General features: G+C 40.6%; 1 protein-coding gene across 1 annotated transcript in view; it reads right to left on the bottom strand.

The window, feature by feature from the left end:
• The window catches only part of LOC306753993 (roundabout homolog 2-like), a gene marked incomplete at its 3' end in the record, with an annotated part of 74642 nt that overhangs the window by 17122 nt on the left and 36519 nt on the right, over positions 1–21001 (bottom strand). The window contains exons 3-14 of the mRNA XM_079237905.1: positions 14489–14646; positions 14210–14330; positions 13920–14058; positions 11140–11276; positions 9517–9528; positions 8883–9007; positions 7375–7546; positions 3630–3835; positions 2049–2130; positions 1771–1936; positions 1074–1240; positions 867–988 (exon numbers count right to left, since the gene is read on the bottom strand). Coding sequence (XP_079094031.1) covers positions 867–988; positions 1074–1240; positions 1771–1936; positions 2049–2130; positions 3630–3835; positions 7375–7546; positions 8883–9007; positions 9517–9528; positions 11140–11276; positions 13920–14058; positions 14210–14330; positions 14489–14646 — 1607 coding nt within the window. The remainder of the gene's footprint in view (positions 1–866; positions 989–1073; positions 1241–1770; positions 1937–2048; positions 2131–3629; positions 3836–7374; positions 7547–8882; positions 9008–9516; positions 9529–11139; positions 11277–13919; positions 14059–14209; positions 14331–14488; positions 14647–21001) is intronic.

Below are 21001 nucleotides of genomic sequence, written 5' to 3'. Positions count from 1 at the left end.
CATGTGTTTGTTTATCTCTGTTACTGGAAAAATAATTGATGTGGTTTAAGGCCATGCATCTAAATAAATTACCCTCCTATCTGTTTACTTTCCTATCGTCTTAGAAGATGTGGTCTAGAATAAGGGTTATGGTTGCAACTAGTGACACTTTGTTTGGCATCTTTGTTTTATCACCTGACATTTAGTTGAGTAGCAGATTGTCCAATTAAAGTTCACTGAAATATGAAATATGCAATGGGGAAAGCACTTGTGCAACTGTTCCTACAGGACATGCACAGGGCAACAACGGCTTCACAACATGTCCAACAGGGACTTTTACTTGACATTTGGTAACAAATGACTGTGTTTCTCGCAAATGGAGCCGGGTCGCGTAACATCCTAAGACTTATTCGCAAGGACCACAACAAAGGCAGGTTCTTCCTGTCACTGTAAGTCTGCAAGCAGCATACAAGGTTGTCGTGCAGACACGCCCGACAAAGCAGACTAGTGTAAGCCGTCCTCGGTGTGCCTACAGCAGCAGTTATAGGAACACCTTGCTAACAGACAAAAATAACATTTCTAAGATAAAGGGCTGACTTTAAATCGCCTCCAGAAGTGACACATGTAGCACTTAATGGTGATGTATTTGTCCTGAATAGAAACATTAGTCTTGATACCAGCATCACCTCAAACCATTTTAAATTGATGGAGCACCAGCTGCTCAGACTATAAATGTGTGGCCATCCCTCAAACAATTTACTCTGTGCGGGTGCAAACTAATCCAAACGTAGTGACATGCCAAGTATGACGTTCCCAAAAGCCTCGGCAAGATTTGTTTTGCTGCTCTGAAGGTACAACTACTATGATTAAGTTATACAAGTACTCACAGTCCACGTGACCTGCACTGAAGTGGAGCTCAGGACCACGGGGTTATGCATGCTGACTACCACGTCTCCCAACTCCTTCTGCACACGCCGATGGTCCACTCCCTGCGCTGTGGGACTTATGTCTAGGAAACAAAGAAATTCAGAAATGTAGAGTGGAATATTGATGCGCAGATATAAGAACGAATTACAATACACGTATTTTTGTACCTTGAGTCCGGACTGGCTCAGACATGGGGCTGGGGTCCCCGAGCCCTTGAGCATTGACTGCCCTGATGATGAACAGGTAGACAGTATTGGGTCGCAGGTCCTTGACTGTGAACTCAGTGGTCTTCACATGGTCTGCCACGGTTTGCCAGCTGTTACTCACTGACTGACTGTAGAAAGAGCATGAGTAAATTGAATTAATTAGGAAGAATCTCATCATTATACTACAGAAGTAATCTAGGCAGTGTATTCAGGGCGACACTGGTCGGCCGTGTTCCAGGAGACTGGAAGCAAACATCACATGTCAAACAGTAATGACATGGCATATTCACTTGTGGAATCTTTAGAAAAACGTCCTGTCATCCTCAAAAAGAGTAATCAGGGAACAATTATGACACACTCTAAGCCTTTGAAGTTTGAAGTCCTTTCTTTTCGTCAACTATTTGGTAAGGAAGGGACAAAAGCGATTTCTCACGTGTCAATCATTCTCTTTTTTAACTGAGCTTTTATTTGCCAAATAATTAGCATTCAATTTCAAATACCAGATTTTGTATAGATCTTTTCCAAAAAATTGTAAGCCTTTCAGAACATTCTGCTTGAAACGGCCCTGGCTTGATTGAATGCCCACGGAAGCGCCCACAACGGCCATGAAAGTTTGGGGTCACTAAATGTAGCTGGAGGACATAGGTCACAGACATACCCAAAGGCCTCGATGACATAGGAGGACACTGGGGAGCCCGCCTCTGGCCCCGGTTCCCATGACAACGAGATACTGCTCTTGGTAACATCAGTGACCGCTGGCTTGGAGGGTGGCACTGAGAGGGCCGTCGCGTTGAGAGGCATGAAGTCTAAGAGGTCAGTGGAGTCTGAAAAAAATGGAAATTTAGAGAGAGACATAATGAATACCTGCAATAGCAAAGAATATATTGCATACAAATGTGTTCATTTTTTATATGAATAATTTCTTCTGAAGCAGACCTCTGACATCCAAGTAGGCACTCCATGAGGTTTCTCCACTGGAGCTGGTGGCAACACAGGTGTACAAGCCCAGATCTGACAGCTAAGGAAGACAGATTATGATATTATCCTTCCGGCTAAAAAGAGGCACCATCTGCATCTCAATCATTACAACTTTAACAGTTGTCACAGAGACCACATTCAAAACGAAAACCAAATAATTAGGTGAAGCAATCTCTTTGAACTTGACCCATACATATTTCCTCTGTAATATACTGTATATCGTTTTTTCAAATTATATAGTTTCCGGCTGTCCTTGGTTTCTCTGTTCAACTGAGTCCAATAGTCTTTGTAAGTCTGATCCCAGATGGTTTCTACAAGCTCTTACGTCACTCTGGGCTTTTGAAGGAGGTTCACAGCTAGTAGTACAGTAAAAATGCATTAACCTCCATTGGCCTGCATTTGGCTCGAGAAAAGCCGGAGAGTGGATGAGGAAACTTTAACACCGGCCAATGAAAAAAAGAGCCCAGTAAGAGCTTACATTCATTTTCTTAATTGATTTCCTCCAATAATAGTCACCCTCTATTCCCAGAGCCATCAACATTATCATCATCCGTGCTGACGTGGGCAATAAGAGATATGACAATTTATTGTATATTGGCAGTGCCTTAGGAGCCACTCACAACTACGCTATCTCTCAAGAGAGAGTAGAAGAGAGAGTGACACAAGGAGAGCACTTTGACACTGTGACAGGACACTGTATATTGAACTTTCTCCATTATATTAACCCCTTTAGACCACTCACTTGTCCCTGTCCTTGAGGCTAACTGCTGCCACAGAGATTCGGACTAAATAGCAGCATTTAACAACTTATAAAAATCAATACTCGCTATTCATCTTTTAAAAGCAACCCGACTGCACTTGTCCATGTGAATTACATTCAGCGGACATCAGCCGGCAGAGCATTTTTCTTTCGTCTTTCACATGCAATAGAAGAATAAACACGAAACAGAACTTGTGTGTGTTTGTGTGTGTATCTTGTTATGTACAATATAGTTATTTCCCTTTGTATAACTGCTTGTATTGACAGTGCAGCGGAGGGAGGTCATCAAAATAATGAAACACAAATAGGACCCTGTCCAATTGAAGAAAATAAATCGCATTGCACTGTATACATGTACGACTTGCAGGTATAGGTACATGTGTGCACAGAGTAATTATTGTAGGCACACATCTATACGAGGTTAACTGATATGGCGAGAGTGCAAAACAACTCTATTTTTAACTTCGGGGTGAATTATTTTCTCAAAAAGTGTTTGAAACGTTCCCATTGAAACATGATTGCTAAAATTTCTTTGAACACTTCAGGTACAGAAAAAAAGGATGGAGAAAAAGCTTAATATTCACTGTTTCCAGTTCTCACCAATATGTTGATGGTTATCATTATGCAATTAATGAAATTAATTATAAAAATAAGACCCACATAGCCATAACTTTGGAATTATGCTGTTATTCTCGACAGTACATACAAGTAAAGTGCCATCTAATGCTGCTTGCTAAATCCTACATACATCCATTTATCTGTAATCCACTATAACCCACCCTGGTACTCTGGATCTGAAGGCTGCCATGCTCCAGCAGGGAAAATCTCGGATCCTTTCCAAGCAGATTGGCGCCATTCTTTCGCCAGGTGACTGTGGGCTCTGGGTCCCCTGATGCCTGACACTTAAGTAGAGACACACCTCCCAACGCCTGCGTTTGGTTGGATGGGCCCTGTCGGATGATGGGTGGGGGGCGGTCCTTCAGGGCTAAGGATAATAATCAAGGAACAGGTGTGATTATTTTCAACGCACATTTGTGAACCCTGTGATTTTGATGTCACAGTCTTGGCATGTCTCGCAATGGCTTTCTATTCTTAACCGTTAGAATTTGACTGATTTGTGGGAGAAAAAAAACATGTGACCTTTCACAAGGTGGTAATTTGTGATCGCAGTAATTGCATTAGTGACTGCAGGCCCAAGATGTTAGGGCTCAATCTGATGGATTTGTTGTGAGAGGAAGTGATGTTTTGTGAGCCTTTTCCACGGTAGGGCAGTGTGCTCATGGCACTGCATCACACCTTTGAGCTTTAATTACTAGGTGAGGATTAACGATGCTTCACCCGTGGTGCTAATTACCATACCTTCTTTATAACACCTCTCAACACATTCATGCCTGTCCTCTCCCTTCCTATTCTCTGACTCATGGCCGTACCTCCACCCTCATGGCATCTCCCTCCGTGCCACACAAAAACTAAACTCTGAATTAGCATGCCAAGTAGAAAAACAATACATCTTTTTTAAAGCTTTTTAAAGGATGTTATATCATCCAGAAAACAGGCTGTTCACTCTGCAACAGTAGTATCTGGAGTGTTGAAGCTCTCTGGGCCTTGTAACTACCCTCCGCTCCCAATTTCCTCACTGCTGCTCTCCACTGTTATCAGGTCTGTCTCCAGTTGTACAAGTGTTTACAGCAGCTTCCCCATGCCTAATCTTTCATCACACCTTCTTCAGCACAATGAGGAACACGGCACCTCGAGCGACTGGGTGAAGGTACAGTAAGCAGAACCACATGTGATATGTCAATGATTACTGTACAGATGCTGAATAGTTTGCATTTATGTAGCAATATGAACATCATCTACATGGTGCTGCTAACAAGCATTTACTAGGATTTTCACAGAAATAAATGCTTCAATAATGAGCCTTTCGTGGGGAATGTCAGTTGAGCATTAGTCTCTATATTGGCTAAAGAAGAACAGGCTAGCATTTTATTTTCAGGAAAACATTACACGACTGTATATCAAGCTATGACTACCCCCCCAAGCGATTAGAGAGCCAAACAACATTTGTATTGCTGTTCCTAATGTAGCTGTAGTCCTGCAATAAATGCTATCAGACATTCCAGGCATTAGTGACAAAGGTAATAATAAAATGTTGCTTGTCGACATTTTTTACCACAGCTGCAAACTATAGTAAATTGTCTCACATTAGGTTTGCAGATAAAGGAATGTTGGGAGACTTAACTACTGGTTGTATGCCTGCTACTGAGTGAATGTTGGTTATTAAAACATTGATAAGATGAGTGTATCTAATCCAAGCATCACTTTCTACAAATAACTCTACTCAAGACTAGGCTTGAACAGTAACTCTCGAGGTCCTGGTTTGTACATTCTTTTCAACCATCACAGAAGTAGCCCCTTAAACCTCCAGGCATCCTCAGTGTCCGTAGGAGTTCGCCGGACAGGTTGAAGAAATACACAAAATCTTCTAATATCAAGTATCCATCCCCTGTAGGCTTGAAATATTGCTTTAACAAGACTTTGCTTGCTCCTATGAGGAGGGCAGCAGCCGTGGTCAGCTTGGATTCCCAGTAGTTACATTAGATGCTAATGGTGACTGGTGTCTGAAAAAGGGCTAAATACAATGGCTGTGTTTCCATCCTCACACACTTTAGCTAGCAAACCTGCATATGCAGTGGTGTGTGTGCATCAGAGTGCACGGCTGCTGTTCTAACAGTGGCCAGGTGAATTGCCCTGTACCTATTCTGCACAAAAATCCCTATAGCACGTTCTATTCTCACGAGTCCGACTGGATATTTAATAAACCTGTCAATCACACATCTGCCTTAACGCCCAGAGTGGAGCACTAGTTCATATATGGACCATCAGAAAATGTACATCCAGTGCAAGACCCTCTTGGACACCCCTAATCTTGAGTAATGCCAGAATCACGGCAACTCCCCTTTTACAGTCGTCAATCAACCTCATTTCTCCCTTCCCGCTTGCTCGAAACCAAACATTTTGATATTGATCCATCTCTTCTGAGTGACAGAGCAGGAGTCATTTCCTCTCCAGAAACCCTTCAACAGATGTCAATTTAATAATGTGTGGGAGAAAAAGCCAAGAAACTAATGGAGAGGAGGGCATACACAGCTCCCGGCTGGCGGCGGCACAGCACTTAATGTTGACATTAAAAGCTTTGTCAAAGGAAATTTTATTTTAAAGTGTCTCTCCATCAATAAAGCAGTTTTATTTTACACAGTTTTCGTCTTTTCAGACCATTCACATTACCACAATGCGGTGATAATGAAACAAGATGATTGTGTGGGTGACTGGCTTTCAGAACATACTGTGAGATGCATTTTTGGAGTGTGGGCAGACAAGTGCTGTACTCATTGTTTTATTAGGTCTGGACAATGCTGCAATATTATGTTTTTTTTTATTGTTGATAAAAGCCCAGTATGCATCTAAAGGGAAACACATCAAATGAAAAAGCAAAATACTATTGACAATGCCATTAAATTGCAAAGTGTGTTGTTAGTACCCTACACTAACAGCATTGCTAAAACAAACCTGTGACTTCAGAAAGCAAGGTAACATATATTTGATGGTTCCACAGCCTAAAGTTTGAATAATGTCACGATAGGAACATGAAGGAGGCATTGGCTTTTGAAAGCATTTGTGATTACAAATGTTTGGCATTGCAAGTTTATAATTTGTCCATAATTCTTAGAAATCATTATTGGTCCTGAAATGTCATCAAACATATGAACGTGCATGTTGGCAATGGAAGTAGTGGTTTGCCCCAGCCATCCAGATGAGTTAGCAAGCTGCGGATTCAAGTTCAACAAAATTCAGTCAGTTTAACATGTGATGTGTCAACTGTTGTCTTTTGTTATGTATCTACATTTTTTTTCTTATTATTTTACGAGGACAGCTACACATTCTGGTCAACAGCTGTAGCTAGGTTTCTCCACCAAATACATTTATTCATCTGGCCACTTCATATTAATATTGGCCCACTGGCTTAGTACTGGATCCACTCACTTATAGCACACAGATCTGGAAAGTCAACTTGTTTAGGTTGCATTTGTGATCTTTGGTGACTAATGCCCTTGCATAGCTTGACAGGCACTCCGCTGTACTTCCATTGCCAAACCGTATGTGAACACATATCATTATTGTTTACAAACTGTAAAAAGGTATATATAGCGGGGATGTTTCTGTCACCTCCCAGCTATTAAAAGTAATCCCTCCAGATTATACCCTATAGGGACAAATAATGCTCCATTCTGGTGAAATTATCTGGATATTGAGCATTGTAGTCATGCAATAGTGTTTTGTATTTACAATACCATGCATGTGCTTTTCTGATGCAAAGAGTAATTAACTTAACGAGGCGTAACAATACAATGTTGGTTATAGTTTTAAAATATTTGTTGTTAATGCATGTTTGTGTTGTTATATCACATACTTTAACGGAATAAAAGCAGCTCTCATAGTGACTCTGTGTGTGTCCAACCTTACCGTCTGCTACCTCAAGTTGGGCCTTGGCCAGGATGCTGCCTGCTACAGTGAGGGCCTGGCAGATATAATACCCAGCATCAGAGCGTTGCACAGATGAAATGGTCAACTCTCCATCCACTGACACAGAAACACGGCTATCTCCCTGTTTTGGCTGGTTGGGGAACAGAAGATCCTACAGGGAATGAAAGTGGGAAGCAATGTAAAAAAACGGCATAGCATACCTTCTTGGTAGCCCAAAAGTACACAATTCCTTAAAAAAGGAAATTCATGACTGTTATTTTTTATTGAAAAGCATATTATCCATGTGAAGATAAAACATATTCTGTACAAATTCAGTACTAAGTTGCTCATGAAGTAGATATTGTTTGCGACACAAAATTACCCATTGCTTTAAAAAGATTATTAGGACTATTATTGCAAATACACATTATCAATAGCTCTCCTGGTAAAACTCAAGTACCATTGCAATTACTCTTGAGTAGTTTAAATCATATCTCTCTAACAAGATTATGTGCATCTATATTACTATATCACTTTCCCAAATTGAGAGTCGGTTGTCTTAACATTTTTCCAATGCGGAAAGACAGACTTGATCAAACAAAATGAATAACATTTTACTTCTCTGTCGGGACATTTCCATAGTGTCTTCAGACACAATCTGAGCTTGTCAGTAGCAAATACAAGGACTTTAGTGGATGTAAATTGACAGTGAGAATGTGCCCAAAGTGATTACATTACAATCTATTTCGCGGTTTCTGGCTGCAGCGCTCTTACTCAATACTGGACAAATAAAAAAAAATTGTGGTCACTACTAGTCACTTAGACAGATAAACTTGGGAACATATGGCCAAAATTGAAAATACCAAAGTTACCCTTATATGTATGTAATGCATTTCAACCTAACATATTTGGTCAATACAACAGACTTCAAAGCAATCACTGCTGTATTTAAGACATGTCTTCAATTTGCATACATATTCCAACAATTATGTTCGAAAAGTGGGTCAATGTCTCTTTCCTGCTAGGTCTGAATGGCAGTTTACCCGCAAGAGTGATAATCCTGCTGTAATAACCTGCAGTCATGGTCATGAAATTGAGGCATCAGCTTTGTCTGTTTCTGCACCCCAAGCAGACAAGCTGATGGGCAGGAAAGGACATTAGCCTGCTTTCATTATGTCTAATGACTTTAATGCTGCACATGACATTGTTTCTTGCGAAGTGAATTGGCCAGTCGGACTTGGGTAGATTGCTGATGAATGACCACTTTGTTATCTGTACCGGGAACAGGACTACACTGTGCTGTCACATGGTTTGATCCTTTTAGTTGGACCCTTAGGCCATTTTTTACATTTTAGAAAATTAAATATGGATGCTGCTGCAGAATTTCAAATTTTAATTTAAGTCTGTATAGCAAGGTGGGCCTATACGAGATATAATGAATTTCCTGTCATGCACACATATAAACCGTTACATTTAAAAACACATTTTGTCCAAATCAGTACCCTCACCTGGCTACCCTCTCGCTGCCAGAAGACAGTGGGCTGTGGTTTGCCTCTGGTCTCACAAGGAAAGGTAGCTGTTCGTCCTTGTGCCACAATTTGGTCACGGGGTCGCACCACAAACTGGGGCGCCTCTGAGGTTAAAGGTGAAATTAACCATAACACAATAGCAAAACATTGGCACAGACTTTCAAACAACGTGTGATAGAAGGACTAGTTTTAAAGGAAAATGCTTGTACTGAAGATCCAGCTACGGACCTAAAAGGTTCATGCAGTAGGTCTTTGTTATTTCTTGAACTATTTCTTGACTATGCCAATCACAAGTCATTCATCCAGCTGCTAGAACATCCAAATGAATGACATCAACTAAGTAGCAGGGTGCCATAATGTCCTTTTTAATTGAAGTTTCTGAATTAGGGCATATGAATCATACTGTATCTGAACCCTTTGAAAAAAGTGAGGTGGTAAATCCAAACTGCCCAGAAAAGTCAAGGGTTGATAGTAACAATGTGGATATGCATGTCCAATATTAGTTTGATGAATGTTTGTGGAATGCCACATCAATCCATGCATACGTGTGTGATCAAAAACAGAAACAACGAAGAAGAGCAACGCATGCATAATGGGATCAGCTCTTACTTACCAACAGGGCGAGCTGGTGACACAACAATGGTGTGAGTGAGATTAACACACAACACAGAGAGAAGGAAAGCAGAGGAGTAGAACAGAGGGACAGAAAAAAAGAATGAAAATCAGAAATGAATGAGATGGAGTTTGGTTCTAATTTACACAGGCTCCGCCCTCTACTGAACTACATGGGTAATAATCTCCTCAAATCCTGAGCATGGATTGGCCATTGGAAATGTGCATAAGCATAGCCGGCCAATCTGGAGGTGCCTACCTGAACACATGCTGACCAGACAGTACAAAAGGCAGCACACTCCTTGCTGTCTGACCTCCTTTATCTCTTTAGCGAATGCCGATTTGCCCACTGACAGCTCATCTCCATTGATGGATTCACTGCTTCAAGAACCTCACCAGTACATATTTGGGTGGGCACATCTTGATTGGCCTGCTAAGCGTATGCATATTTCCATTGAGTGGATTCATGCTTGTGATTAGAGGACTGTATTACCCATAGAGACCAGTAGATGACTCCGCTTGTGGTTATAGAACTAGGGTTACAATATTGTAACCTTTGTTTCCATCCATGAAGTTTGGGTGGGGAAGAGGGTGGAGCTCAGTCACCAAAAACCGGTGATGGCATGGTTCTCAAGGAAATGGCACCTTGGCAATGATAGAGAGAAGGGTAACCATTGCCACAAAAAAAAAACACTGGCTGAACGAGTACAAATATAAGCACACGAGTATCCAAGGCGTTAACGATTATTTTATTGTATTCATTACCATTGATAATTTATTTTTTCTTCTTGTCTTTCTGAAAATATTCAGACCAGGGTTTACTGCTTTAGTGCAGCTTTTGTATTACTGGTCTGTGTTAACTCACTATACATGTCAAATACCATTATACCCAAGCACAAATCTGCCTTAACATAAGGGATATATTGGTCAAAATATGCCTTGTTTGTTTCCACAATCTTATTAAGATTGGGTCGGGACATCTCTTCTGGGTATACTACGAGTCATGCTTAAGTTATAGGAACAACAATAACAAAAAGTATAAAGTAATATAGAAGGAATGGAAAGTTAATGTTATGGGATATGTAATGTACAGTGTGTATTATGATGTATGTAGTACCACGTGATACCAATATGTTATGGGTTGGTTCTAAGTCAAATGTTACTTCTATCTGTCTGTCTTCTATCCTAAATTGTATCAACAATGTTTTCAGGGTCTTATAATGCCAACGTAACGAGCAGAAAGCTTGATTTGCCAAATAGAAATATATTATTTTTAATTGTTGCAATATCAACCTTTACTATGACACTGTTATGGTGTAAGTATGGAGCGGGTGGGCTGGATGGAGAATGAGACCCCCAGGAGAAGTCATAACAGTTCACTTAAAGCTGGTTAGATTGTTCATATCTGGAGCCTAGCTGGAGATCTGGAGCAATCAACTACATGGGCCCTGCTATATGAAAGAAAAGCTCTGGCCAGGCCCAGTCTTTCAGCAGGGGGGCAATAATGCTCGTAAAGTGGGCAATAAAGGACTGATTGTCCTGTGGCCTGCTTTGGGAGATACAAAAAAATATCACGGATGGGTTATGAGCTTTGCTTCGAGTGAGTCCACAAGCAGTTACCCACCTCTGATAGTCAGGTAGGCAGAGGCCTCCAGTTTGCCCACACGGTTCTCTGCCACACAGGTGAAGGTTCCCTGATCACTGACGGATGCTTTCTTTATCCTCAGCAGGAAGTCCTCTTTTTCATATCTGATATCATACCTGGAGACAGTGACATCATGTCAAGTGAAGGGATCACAGGTCAATTTCATAAAACAAGAAGACCAATGACAATTACGCATATCAAAATGAGCATTTAAATAGAATAAATACAATCAATAAACACTAAAATGTAATCAAGGTTTCGGAAACTTGTGTGATATTTTAGATGGAAGCTTATATTTAGGTTGTGTCATTTTTGATAGAATACAGAAAGACTTTCTTCGACTCCCTGCTGCACAGAAGCAGAAAAAGGGGAGCAATTATGCTGAGATGAAGGCATGGCAAAATGAAAGGTGCTTTCAGCTGGAACCCTGACTGTTCCACTATTTCAATATTTATAAAGACGAGCCACCGACTGCGGTGTGGGCTGTGCAGTATGCTATACTATGTGTGTGTGTGAGTGCATCTGTGTGGGAGAGAGCAAGCACAAGAGAAGGGAGAAGGAGACAGAAGGAGAGATAGACAAACAGTCTGGGAGTAAGGGAGTGGCTCAGTCTGACAAACTGAATTTGATGAATGAGCCGAGCAGTAAGAAATGACTAATTCATAGATGTGTTCCATGCATCAGTGTGCATCCACCAGTGCAGCATACTGCAAGGCAGCAGTAGTGCAGTTAGAGTGGGGGAAGCATCTCAGCTACCAGAGTTTAGATAAGCGCCACAGAGGGGCTACAGACGGAAAGAGTAGAAGAGCAAGGAGTTTGGCTGTCCATCTCTGGGGGGCCTTTTGGCGTTAGAGATCCTGTGAAATTGTCTAGCCAGCCATACTGATTCCGAGATGGGAGACAAGTCAGGCAGAGAAATGGCACAAGGGGTGAGAAAAAGTCACATTTGAAAGAGATGTTCCAAAGGGTGTGGGCAGAATATCGATGGAGGTTGTGGGGTCTGTCCAGAGTCTGCTGAGGACTCCATTCACAGCACATCTCTGACCCAGATACAGCCTTCCCAGGAGGCGGACGGGTTTACGAAGAGAATGAAAGCAGTGGAAGGAGGGAAGTGAGGCGAGGCAGGTCTGAAAGTAGGACATGTTTCTAGAGTCAAGGGGTGCTGAGGTAGAGGGCACGGCACAGGTGGGCAGACAGACTTCCAGACAGAGGGACAGGAAGTGGTTCCACCTCACAAGATAGGCTGACACACCCGAGAGGGCCGTACTGTCTTCACACAGCAGTCACGGCTTGTAACAAGTGTTCGTTAAACCTGTTGCACAAGTGAATGTTTCTCTTTTTTATGAATTATCAATTTAACATAGTTGGCTCACGAGGTTGAGCATTACAGGGTCCATGTTTACTCAGTTTTATTCTGTTTACTTGATACTTTTTTATTTGATTTATTTGATGCTTTATAGCAATTCTAGTAGTCATTGCCACTAATGTTTAATTAATTAGCAGTTGATTCTTTAAACATTATGACATAGTTAATTATACATACATAATGAGTTTTAGTTGACAAATTTTACATCAATCAAAAGCAAGAGAACAACTGACGATTAAACCAGCCAGAACAGATTATATGGAAATGCACTGCAAAAGTATAGCACCAAGTATTGTACCTAGTCTGATTTAATATGAAATGGTGTATGCATCTTAATCAGGTTTCTCATAATTAGATATCCAGGTTTATCAGGGTTATTTTAAACGGTTATAGGATATGTAAGCATCAATACAGTTTACAAAAGCTACCAAGTGAATGACGTTCTTTTGTTGTTACGATTCATGTTGATGTGTCTGAAATAACCACTTGTCTGTGTTTTATCATTCAATTTAAGTGTTTGGTACAGTTTGCTGTGTTATTTGTTACATAACTTGGATTTAAGTCAATTTAGTTGTAACAACATTTAAAGACCTGCTGAAACTCATTTTTGCAGCCTACAGCATGTTTTGAATGTCATGTTAATCGTTTTATAATATTAAAAGACAAGACAGGGGGTCTTAAACTTATACTCAGACCTATCAAAGGAATTAAAAGGTTTTGATGGATGGCCAGATTGCATAATGAGACATACTGTAATTAAAACTATAAAGCGCTGAGCAGTAACTATTAAGACCCACATGACAGGCTGATAATGACTTAAAAAATAAGTGCTCTAATGGGATTGCAGGGCAATTAATATGTGCTTATGATGTGGGTACACAGGGGTGAACCAAACCACAGGAACACCTTTGAATATGACGCAATCCATTACAACAGCATCACAAATTACCACAGAAATGAATCAACACCTTTCCGACTGACTGGACATTACAGACTTCACAGAGGAACTATTCCTTGTAGGGCTACTGTATTGGAACGGTTTATATTCTACATATGCTCTTCAATCTCTGCATGTTTTATTTTGTGTCATATTCACACACATAAAGTGCAGCGGTACTTGAAAGTGAGAATTAGTCAAACGCAACCGATGCACATGCTTTCATCTGGTAGTTCAAACAGGAAATAATGAGATTCTCTGAGTCTAATAAATGATTTTTGCTACACTGATGAAAGTCTTCCATGTAATATGTTGAATCTTTTTTTTCTTCTTTCTCAAGTAGGATTCATTAGCTGTGCATCACATTGATCTATTATGACTATTATTGTCATTCATATACACACACAAACAAGAATGCATTCACAGACGCAACACACATTCACACGCATCCCTCACCTGCCGCGGGGAATGTCCACGTCCTCCTTCTTCCAGCGCAGTGTGGGAGGTGGGTCACCATGAACCTGACACCTGAACTCTACAGTCTCCTCAACTAGGACCACCTGGTTCACAGGCCGTTGCACAAACACTGGTCTTTCTGGATGTGGGCAGTGCACATGACATGGATGCTTAATTTTGGCAGAGTGGTAAATACTGCATATGCTAGTGTTCAGTAAATACTTTCGATACATAAAGTCACGCTTTATTGCTTTTTAAACCAGACAAAGAGTGTATGTGAGACCTCTTACCAAACACTGAGAGCTGAGCTTTTTCACTCTCTCTCTCCCCAACCATGTTGGCCGCCACACACACATATATCCCCACATCACTCTTCTTGGTATTTGAGATGGTTAGCTTTCCTCCACGAACCTAACAACAACAAAAAAGGCATGTAAATATAATGAACCGGTTCAATGATGAGTGATTTCATGGTAACGGCTACAGGTAAATTTGAGAGGGTGACTCATTGAGCATGTGATTCAGAGTATAAGGGTATTGTAAAATATGTTCCCTGATGAGTTACCCACCGTGATCCTGTCATCTTTGAGGTCAAGGCGCGCTTTATCTTTCCTCCAGAAGGTGGTGGGTTCAGGATGCCCGCGTGGAGCTTGACACTCGAGAATAGCAGTCTCCCCGACCGCTACCACCACATCCTGTGGGTTCTGCCTGAAGTCGTCCCGTAGCACTACGGGACAAGAGGGAGCAGGGGTGGTTACTCCAACTGTAACAGTGGCTCATACAGTTGATTAGTTTAAAGTTTATTGAGATTGTATTATCGGAAACAGAAAGTCGCTCTAAGACTGAGCTGTCTCGCGCTTACCGACCTCTACCACCTTTTTTTTAATGTGAGAGTCAAAAGATAATTCAATCGAGTAGACTGCCTCACAGGACCCTCTGCAATCTCTGTATTTAATAATACAGCAGTCCCCCCGAGGATATGAGCACAGGCTCTTCTTTGATCTCAGTTGCTAAATGTAATAGTGTGTAAAGCCAGGTAGGATTAACAGAACAATATGGGAAAGACACCTAGCAGAAGACCAAGACACATAAAAGTAAAGTAAGACTTTAGCGGTCACCCAAAAAGGGAGGTATATAAGTCAACACTGCATTTCTACAGCCCTATAGCAGCTTCCTAATGCAAATATCATTACATACCATATAGGAAAGGCGTTGGATAGAACAACTGATACTGTTCATAAAAAACAATTAATCACAAGTGCTTGCTGTTGTTGTTTTTTGTAAACCCACAAGTGGTGGCATCAATGAACATGTGGAGGAAGGAAGGTGGACAATGACCTGAAGCTTGTGCTAAAAGGAAACTTTAGGGAGTCCATACTAGAACAGGTTGATCCTCTGGGGAGTGTGAATGAGATTAGTGCATTACGTTTCTTGTGTAGGAGTACAGAATCGGTATATTATATAGCTATTGGCCTGATGATTGTGCAAGAAGGAAAGTCAGAGGGTCACCACATCATTAAAATACATCCTATGGGAACCCGGAATAGCCGAAGAGAATTTTGCAACATAATCTTATAAATGCCATCAAATAATCAATACAATCAAAGTATAAACAGCTGCACTTTTGGCTTTAAAAGATAACATTTTCAAAGTTATTACTTTGATTTATAAAATATACCAGTTTGGCTGAGATATTTTTTTCTTTCTGAAACCTTGGATGAAAACAGCTCTTTGGAGATGGGTCTGTACTTGTAGCAGACACAGGGCCAGACCTTGGTTATTCGAGGAGAGGCTGAACCGCCTAATGTACAAATTGGAAGCACCCATGGCCATGGATATTGACTGAATCAATTGAAGGTCCAGGGGGAAATGGTTTCAGAATATCTCATTAAGAGCAGCAATTGTTACTGTTTCTTTTGAAAAATATACTCAAAGTCCAACAAACCTTCAACAGCAGCTAGAAAAGGATCAGCAATTCTATAATACTAAAAAAAAGCCTGAATCTATGACAGCTACTTTAAATACAGTTTGTGAAATATGCAAGAATAGCTTATTCTTTTTTTACTTGAACGTACACACCTTTAGCTCATTAGAATTCCATTTCTGGGCTTTTTTCTGCATCTTTCCACTGTTGGACAACCGTTTCAATTTATCAATAGCTGGGATGTCTGTACTTGAGTTTGTGTGTTCAAAGGAGCGAGAACATCAAGAATTGTCAAGCAATGCCATACTAGCTATGAGCTATCTGCTGCTAAGTTGAAAGGTTACAGCTTCAATATTCCCTATTCTGTCACAACTGTTATCCCAAATATCAATTCAAAAGATTCTGCTTTAAGTAGCTACAGGAAGGAGTGTACTGTAAGCCATCACTGGAATTAGGTTTAAAAATAGAGATTGCGATTTGGATCCTGCAATGAGTCGCGTCGCTTTGCATTAATACCTTATGACATGTTGTTTTTGTGAAAAGCCTTACTGAAGGCCAATTTGGAATAAAAAAGTGCCTTGTGTGACAACAGTTAAAATACTCTGTGAACAATAAAAGAAAATAGTGGTAAAGGAAAAAAAGATTTTGTTTCAAAGAAAATCTCCTGAATAAACATTAGCTTCTCACTGTCATTCCGGATTTTAGATATAAGTGAACCTATTTATAATACACACTGATGCTAAATACTAGTTCATATTTAGGCAATTTTAAAGTTTTCAGTATCTCATTAATGGACACCAACTATGGTAGTACAAGCCAGTGTTGTGACACCAAAAAGGTCTAATGTAAATCATAAAAACATGGTGCATGATGAAAAAAAAAAGATAGTTTGTTTAACTCAAGAGCAGCACAGAATGGAGACACTGGCTCAATGTTCAGTTTGCTTTTCATCCTCATTACAGCCATAAGCTGTTCGGCTGATATACTGTAGCATGGATTCCAAGTCCCAGAGGACACCTCTCGTGGAAAAGAAAATCAGGAAGGAGCCAAAGGCCCTTCGGCCCAGCTGTCAATCACATCCAGCCGGGGAGTAAATGAGGCTCAGTTGCAGACAGTACCTTGGCACAGACATATGCACGATACGCTTAGTGACCCACTCCATGCAGAAAACATTCATCCAGTCACACAACTACCTTCCTGTTCCTGTGTTGTCACATTGAAGCTGTTTCTGTAGCAAAGCTTGTCTCAAGAGACTGTGAAACCCAGACACACAGCGGAAAAACTGGATAACTCAAGACAAGTGAAAACCTAATTATACAAAAGTTAGACAGATAATGGACATTGTGTCACATTACATTTTGCAGATGGTTAGCGGAACAATGGAGTGTTTTTACAGTAACTGTGACTTATATCCAAAAACACTATCCTAACAAAAGAAACAAATACTAGTATGTTATCTGCGGATGTACTAGTGTTCAAGGTGTCAGTCATTTCAATTATATCTATCTCATTTAAAAGTCCCAAACATCTTCATTTGTCATGTACGGTTTACTTATTGTTTTCAATTTCAGGGATATTTCCAATTTCACCCCAAGATTACTAAAATAGGGGTTTCATTTGTTTTATGATTGATGGTGTATATAATAAATCATGTCTAAACAAATTGGAAGTGACTAACTAACTATACAATCTCTTGGTAATAGCTATTGCAAATTTGAAAGTGTAGGGGGTGGGGTCTTGGTCCGAATACATAAACACCGTCGGTTCTGTGGCTGTGATTTATTCCATCCTGACAGTCAGCATTAGCCCACTGCAGTGGCAGCTATCCCACACCCCGGACACTGCTGTGGGGTGTCCCCTTTCCTCTCCGGTTCTCACCGAGAGGCCTCTGCAGGTGGTGTTCGTCAAGGCATGCGAGATGTGCGCTGGATGTGGGGGGTGGTGTGGTTCTAATCTACTGGTCTCAAATGTGGAGTCCCTGTGGAGGCAGCTCCCGTGTGTCGTCTGTTGTCGGTTGGTAATTATTTCAGATGGAGGGGCCACCATCGCTGCCTAATGTTGTCTGATTGAGTACTGCTCAATTATTCAAACAAGCCATTCAGCGGGCTCACTCACTCACCAGTTTCATTTATCAAATCAGAAGGAGAATGATTTGTAAATGGGCTTCATTTCATGACACAATGGGTGGTAAAATAATGTGACAAGGTGGAAGTATCTGAATACAAATAACTATAGAGAGACTCATTATATGATTTATAAGAAGGGGGGTGTTGTGTGTTTGTCATAAATGTTTAGATATTTCATCGCAGCATCCTGATTTCCTAAGACCCTTTTCAATTTTCATTACAGCATTTTCACCATCAGATGCATGAAGATCCCTCTTGAGATCTTGATGAATGTTTCTCAGAGCAAAAGCTCCTCACGTCATTCAAATGTAGAATATCAACATTGCAGTACATTTATCAGACAACGGATGTATTGTCTAGTCTGGTACACTTAATGTCTCGTCTATCCATTAAGCTGGCATACATTCACTGGAGCATCTCTTTTCAAGGATGCAATATAGAGTTGCTGAGTGTTATGACGTCACACATCCATAACAGGAAACGTTAGCAACAATGCTTTGTTACGTTTGTGGTCTTTTTGCCATGGTTGAGGGTTGACAATGTTGATCTGTGGTTCCACCACTTTGGCCCAGAGTGTAATGAAATGCCATGAAATCCGGTGCAGACATTGACGGTTATGACCTCTACCTCTCCCTCAGTCCCTGTCACCCACAATATCTTGTTTTAAGCAAAGCTAGTGGCATGGCTGTAGGGGGGGTCAATGTCAGGCTGTGATCGGTCAGTCCACCTCTTTTGGTCCAGACGGACTGTCTCTACCACTGTTCCAACTATTCCCCCAAGAGGGGAAATCCTACTGACTTTGGTGATCCCCTGACTTTTCCTCTAAGTTGATGTTTGTGTTGTTGTTGGTTTTTCAGTGGCATGTCTTGACAACTGTTGGATGAATGGGTTATTGTCATGACATTTGGTACACACATTCATATCCTCCTCAGGATGAATTGTAATAACTTTGTTGATCCACCGATTTTTCCTTTAACTCCGTCATCTGGGCAATCTTAATTTGTCCAATACTTTGTTTTATCACATGTTAGCATCTTGCTAAGCTAAGATATGCTAGCAGTTGGCTCCAAGCATGTGGTGTATAATGTACATGACAGCCCCACAGGAACACCAATAAAATCCATTGGAATTGTGCCAATGTATTAGTATTGAAAGATAAACTGTATAATGCAACGTCAATACAATTTGGCCAAGAAGGCCTATCAAGTAAAGTTCACCTATAAAATGTAAATGTGTGACTACAATAATCTTAAACGCAGTGAAACTAAAATATTAGTAATTTCCCCCAGCGTATCCATTAATGTTCATGCATTTATGAAAGAAACAGGAGCTAGTGAGATGTGATTAAGGAGTTGCATTTCCTAATCATTTCTGACCTATTAATTTAGCTCTAAAAAGTCAGTTCTAAGCATCAATTATTACACTTTCACTTAATACAATCTGGTAAATAAACAAGGTGTAACAGATGATGATGGGTGACAAACTTACAATCCAATTAACTCATGCAGCATTTAGTTTGCTTTGAAGCTATCTGCTTGCTTGCGTGCGTGCGTGTGTGTGTGTGTGTGTGTCCGTGTAAGCAGGTTGGTGTTCCAGCAAGGGAATATATAACCCAACCCACCCAAAAGAAAACTGTTGTTGGTATACTACTGTAGGGCAACACTGCAGAGGCAAAAAGAAACAGAATTTAATATGAGGAAAGATGAAGACACTAACACCTTGCGAGTTGTTGCGTGTAACAGATGGCTTTTTTTCCATTTGGGAATCACCGATGCAATAAAGAATTTATGTGCTGAATGTGGACAAAGCTCACCACATAGCAGCTTTAAACAGCAATCAGGTGGTATTCTTTTGTATATATCTTTATTTTTATACTGTATGCTATGTGCCTGCGTCTAATGTCAGATATTGTGATGCTGAACGAATCATGAAACTATATTATAGCTGTATACAGTTAGTGATCGAGTGTCCAAAATGCAAAAACAGCTAAGGGATTTCTCATGACAGTGGTCTGCTAAATTGTGTTTTGGAGTTTGCCGAAGATTCATTTTGAACACGATAGCCTGTAGGGGTGTGTCACTTTCTCAACGGCAGTCAAGAATGTCCCATATCTGTCACATGCATAAAGCGCACACACACACATACACACACACACACACACACACACACACACACACACACACACACACATACACACACACAAGCAAACAAATGAAAAAAACAGCTGCCCTGTCCTCATACCACAAACTTTGCTGATGACCACAACAGATCGCTGCTTATGAGACAGACGCAGAATGCAAGACAGATATGCCGACACACAATTGGGGAGGATATAGAGTCAAGAGAGCTATCTACATCGGGGATTTAAAAAAATAAATAAACAACTTAGTGTGTCTGTGCCCTAAAAAAGTCATCAGCAATCAGTCAGGACTGCGGACAGCGGGGAGATGGGGAGCGTTTACACGATGTCTCCCGAGGCTACGAGTCCGGCACAGATGTACATTATCTCTATTATAATCCGTATTAGGATCAGCAGGATACAACATGAGTAAAGCAAGGCCCATTTTCACAGAAATAATATGGTACCCAGCATATAGACTACATTTATTTTGTTGGCATCTATTTAGGGTATGATGTCGAGAGAATATGCGTATGGAAAAAAACAAAGGGCACAAATAAATGGTAGGAATGCATGAATTGGATGTCATTATAATAGCTTTTTAGATGTAGGACATCATTTCTAACTGTAATTGGCATTACTGCTGGAGTGTAAATATGGGTACATTGTTTTCTTATTTTAGTCAAACATATTTATAAACGATTGGTACAGCATATGGACCAAATATGACCATAGTTCATTTCCATTTTTGAAACCCAACTTCAAGCGTTTTCTCCAAGGCAGCGTCAGGAGTTCCATGGTAACCGAAGTCAGCAGTGTCCAAAATTATAAACAGGCAGCAAGAAAATATAGCACCGCTTGACTTTGTTTTTTTGGCATCATTTGTCAAGTCCAATTAGCGTCAATTTGAAGG

The sequence above is a fragment of the Taurulus bubalis genome (assembly GCF_910589615.1).
Source record: "Taurulus bubalis genome assembly, chromosome: 2".
In the NCBI taxonomy this organism is placed as follows: Eukaryota; Metazoa; Chordata; class Actinopteri; order Perciformes; family Cottidae; genus Taurulus; species Taurulus bubalis.
Note: the sequence above shows the minus strand (reverse complement) of the source record. Positions and strands in the feature narration are given on the sequence as shown.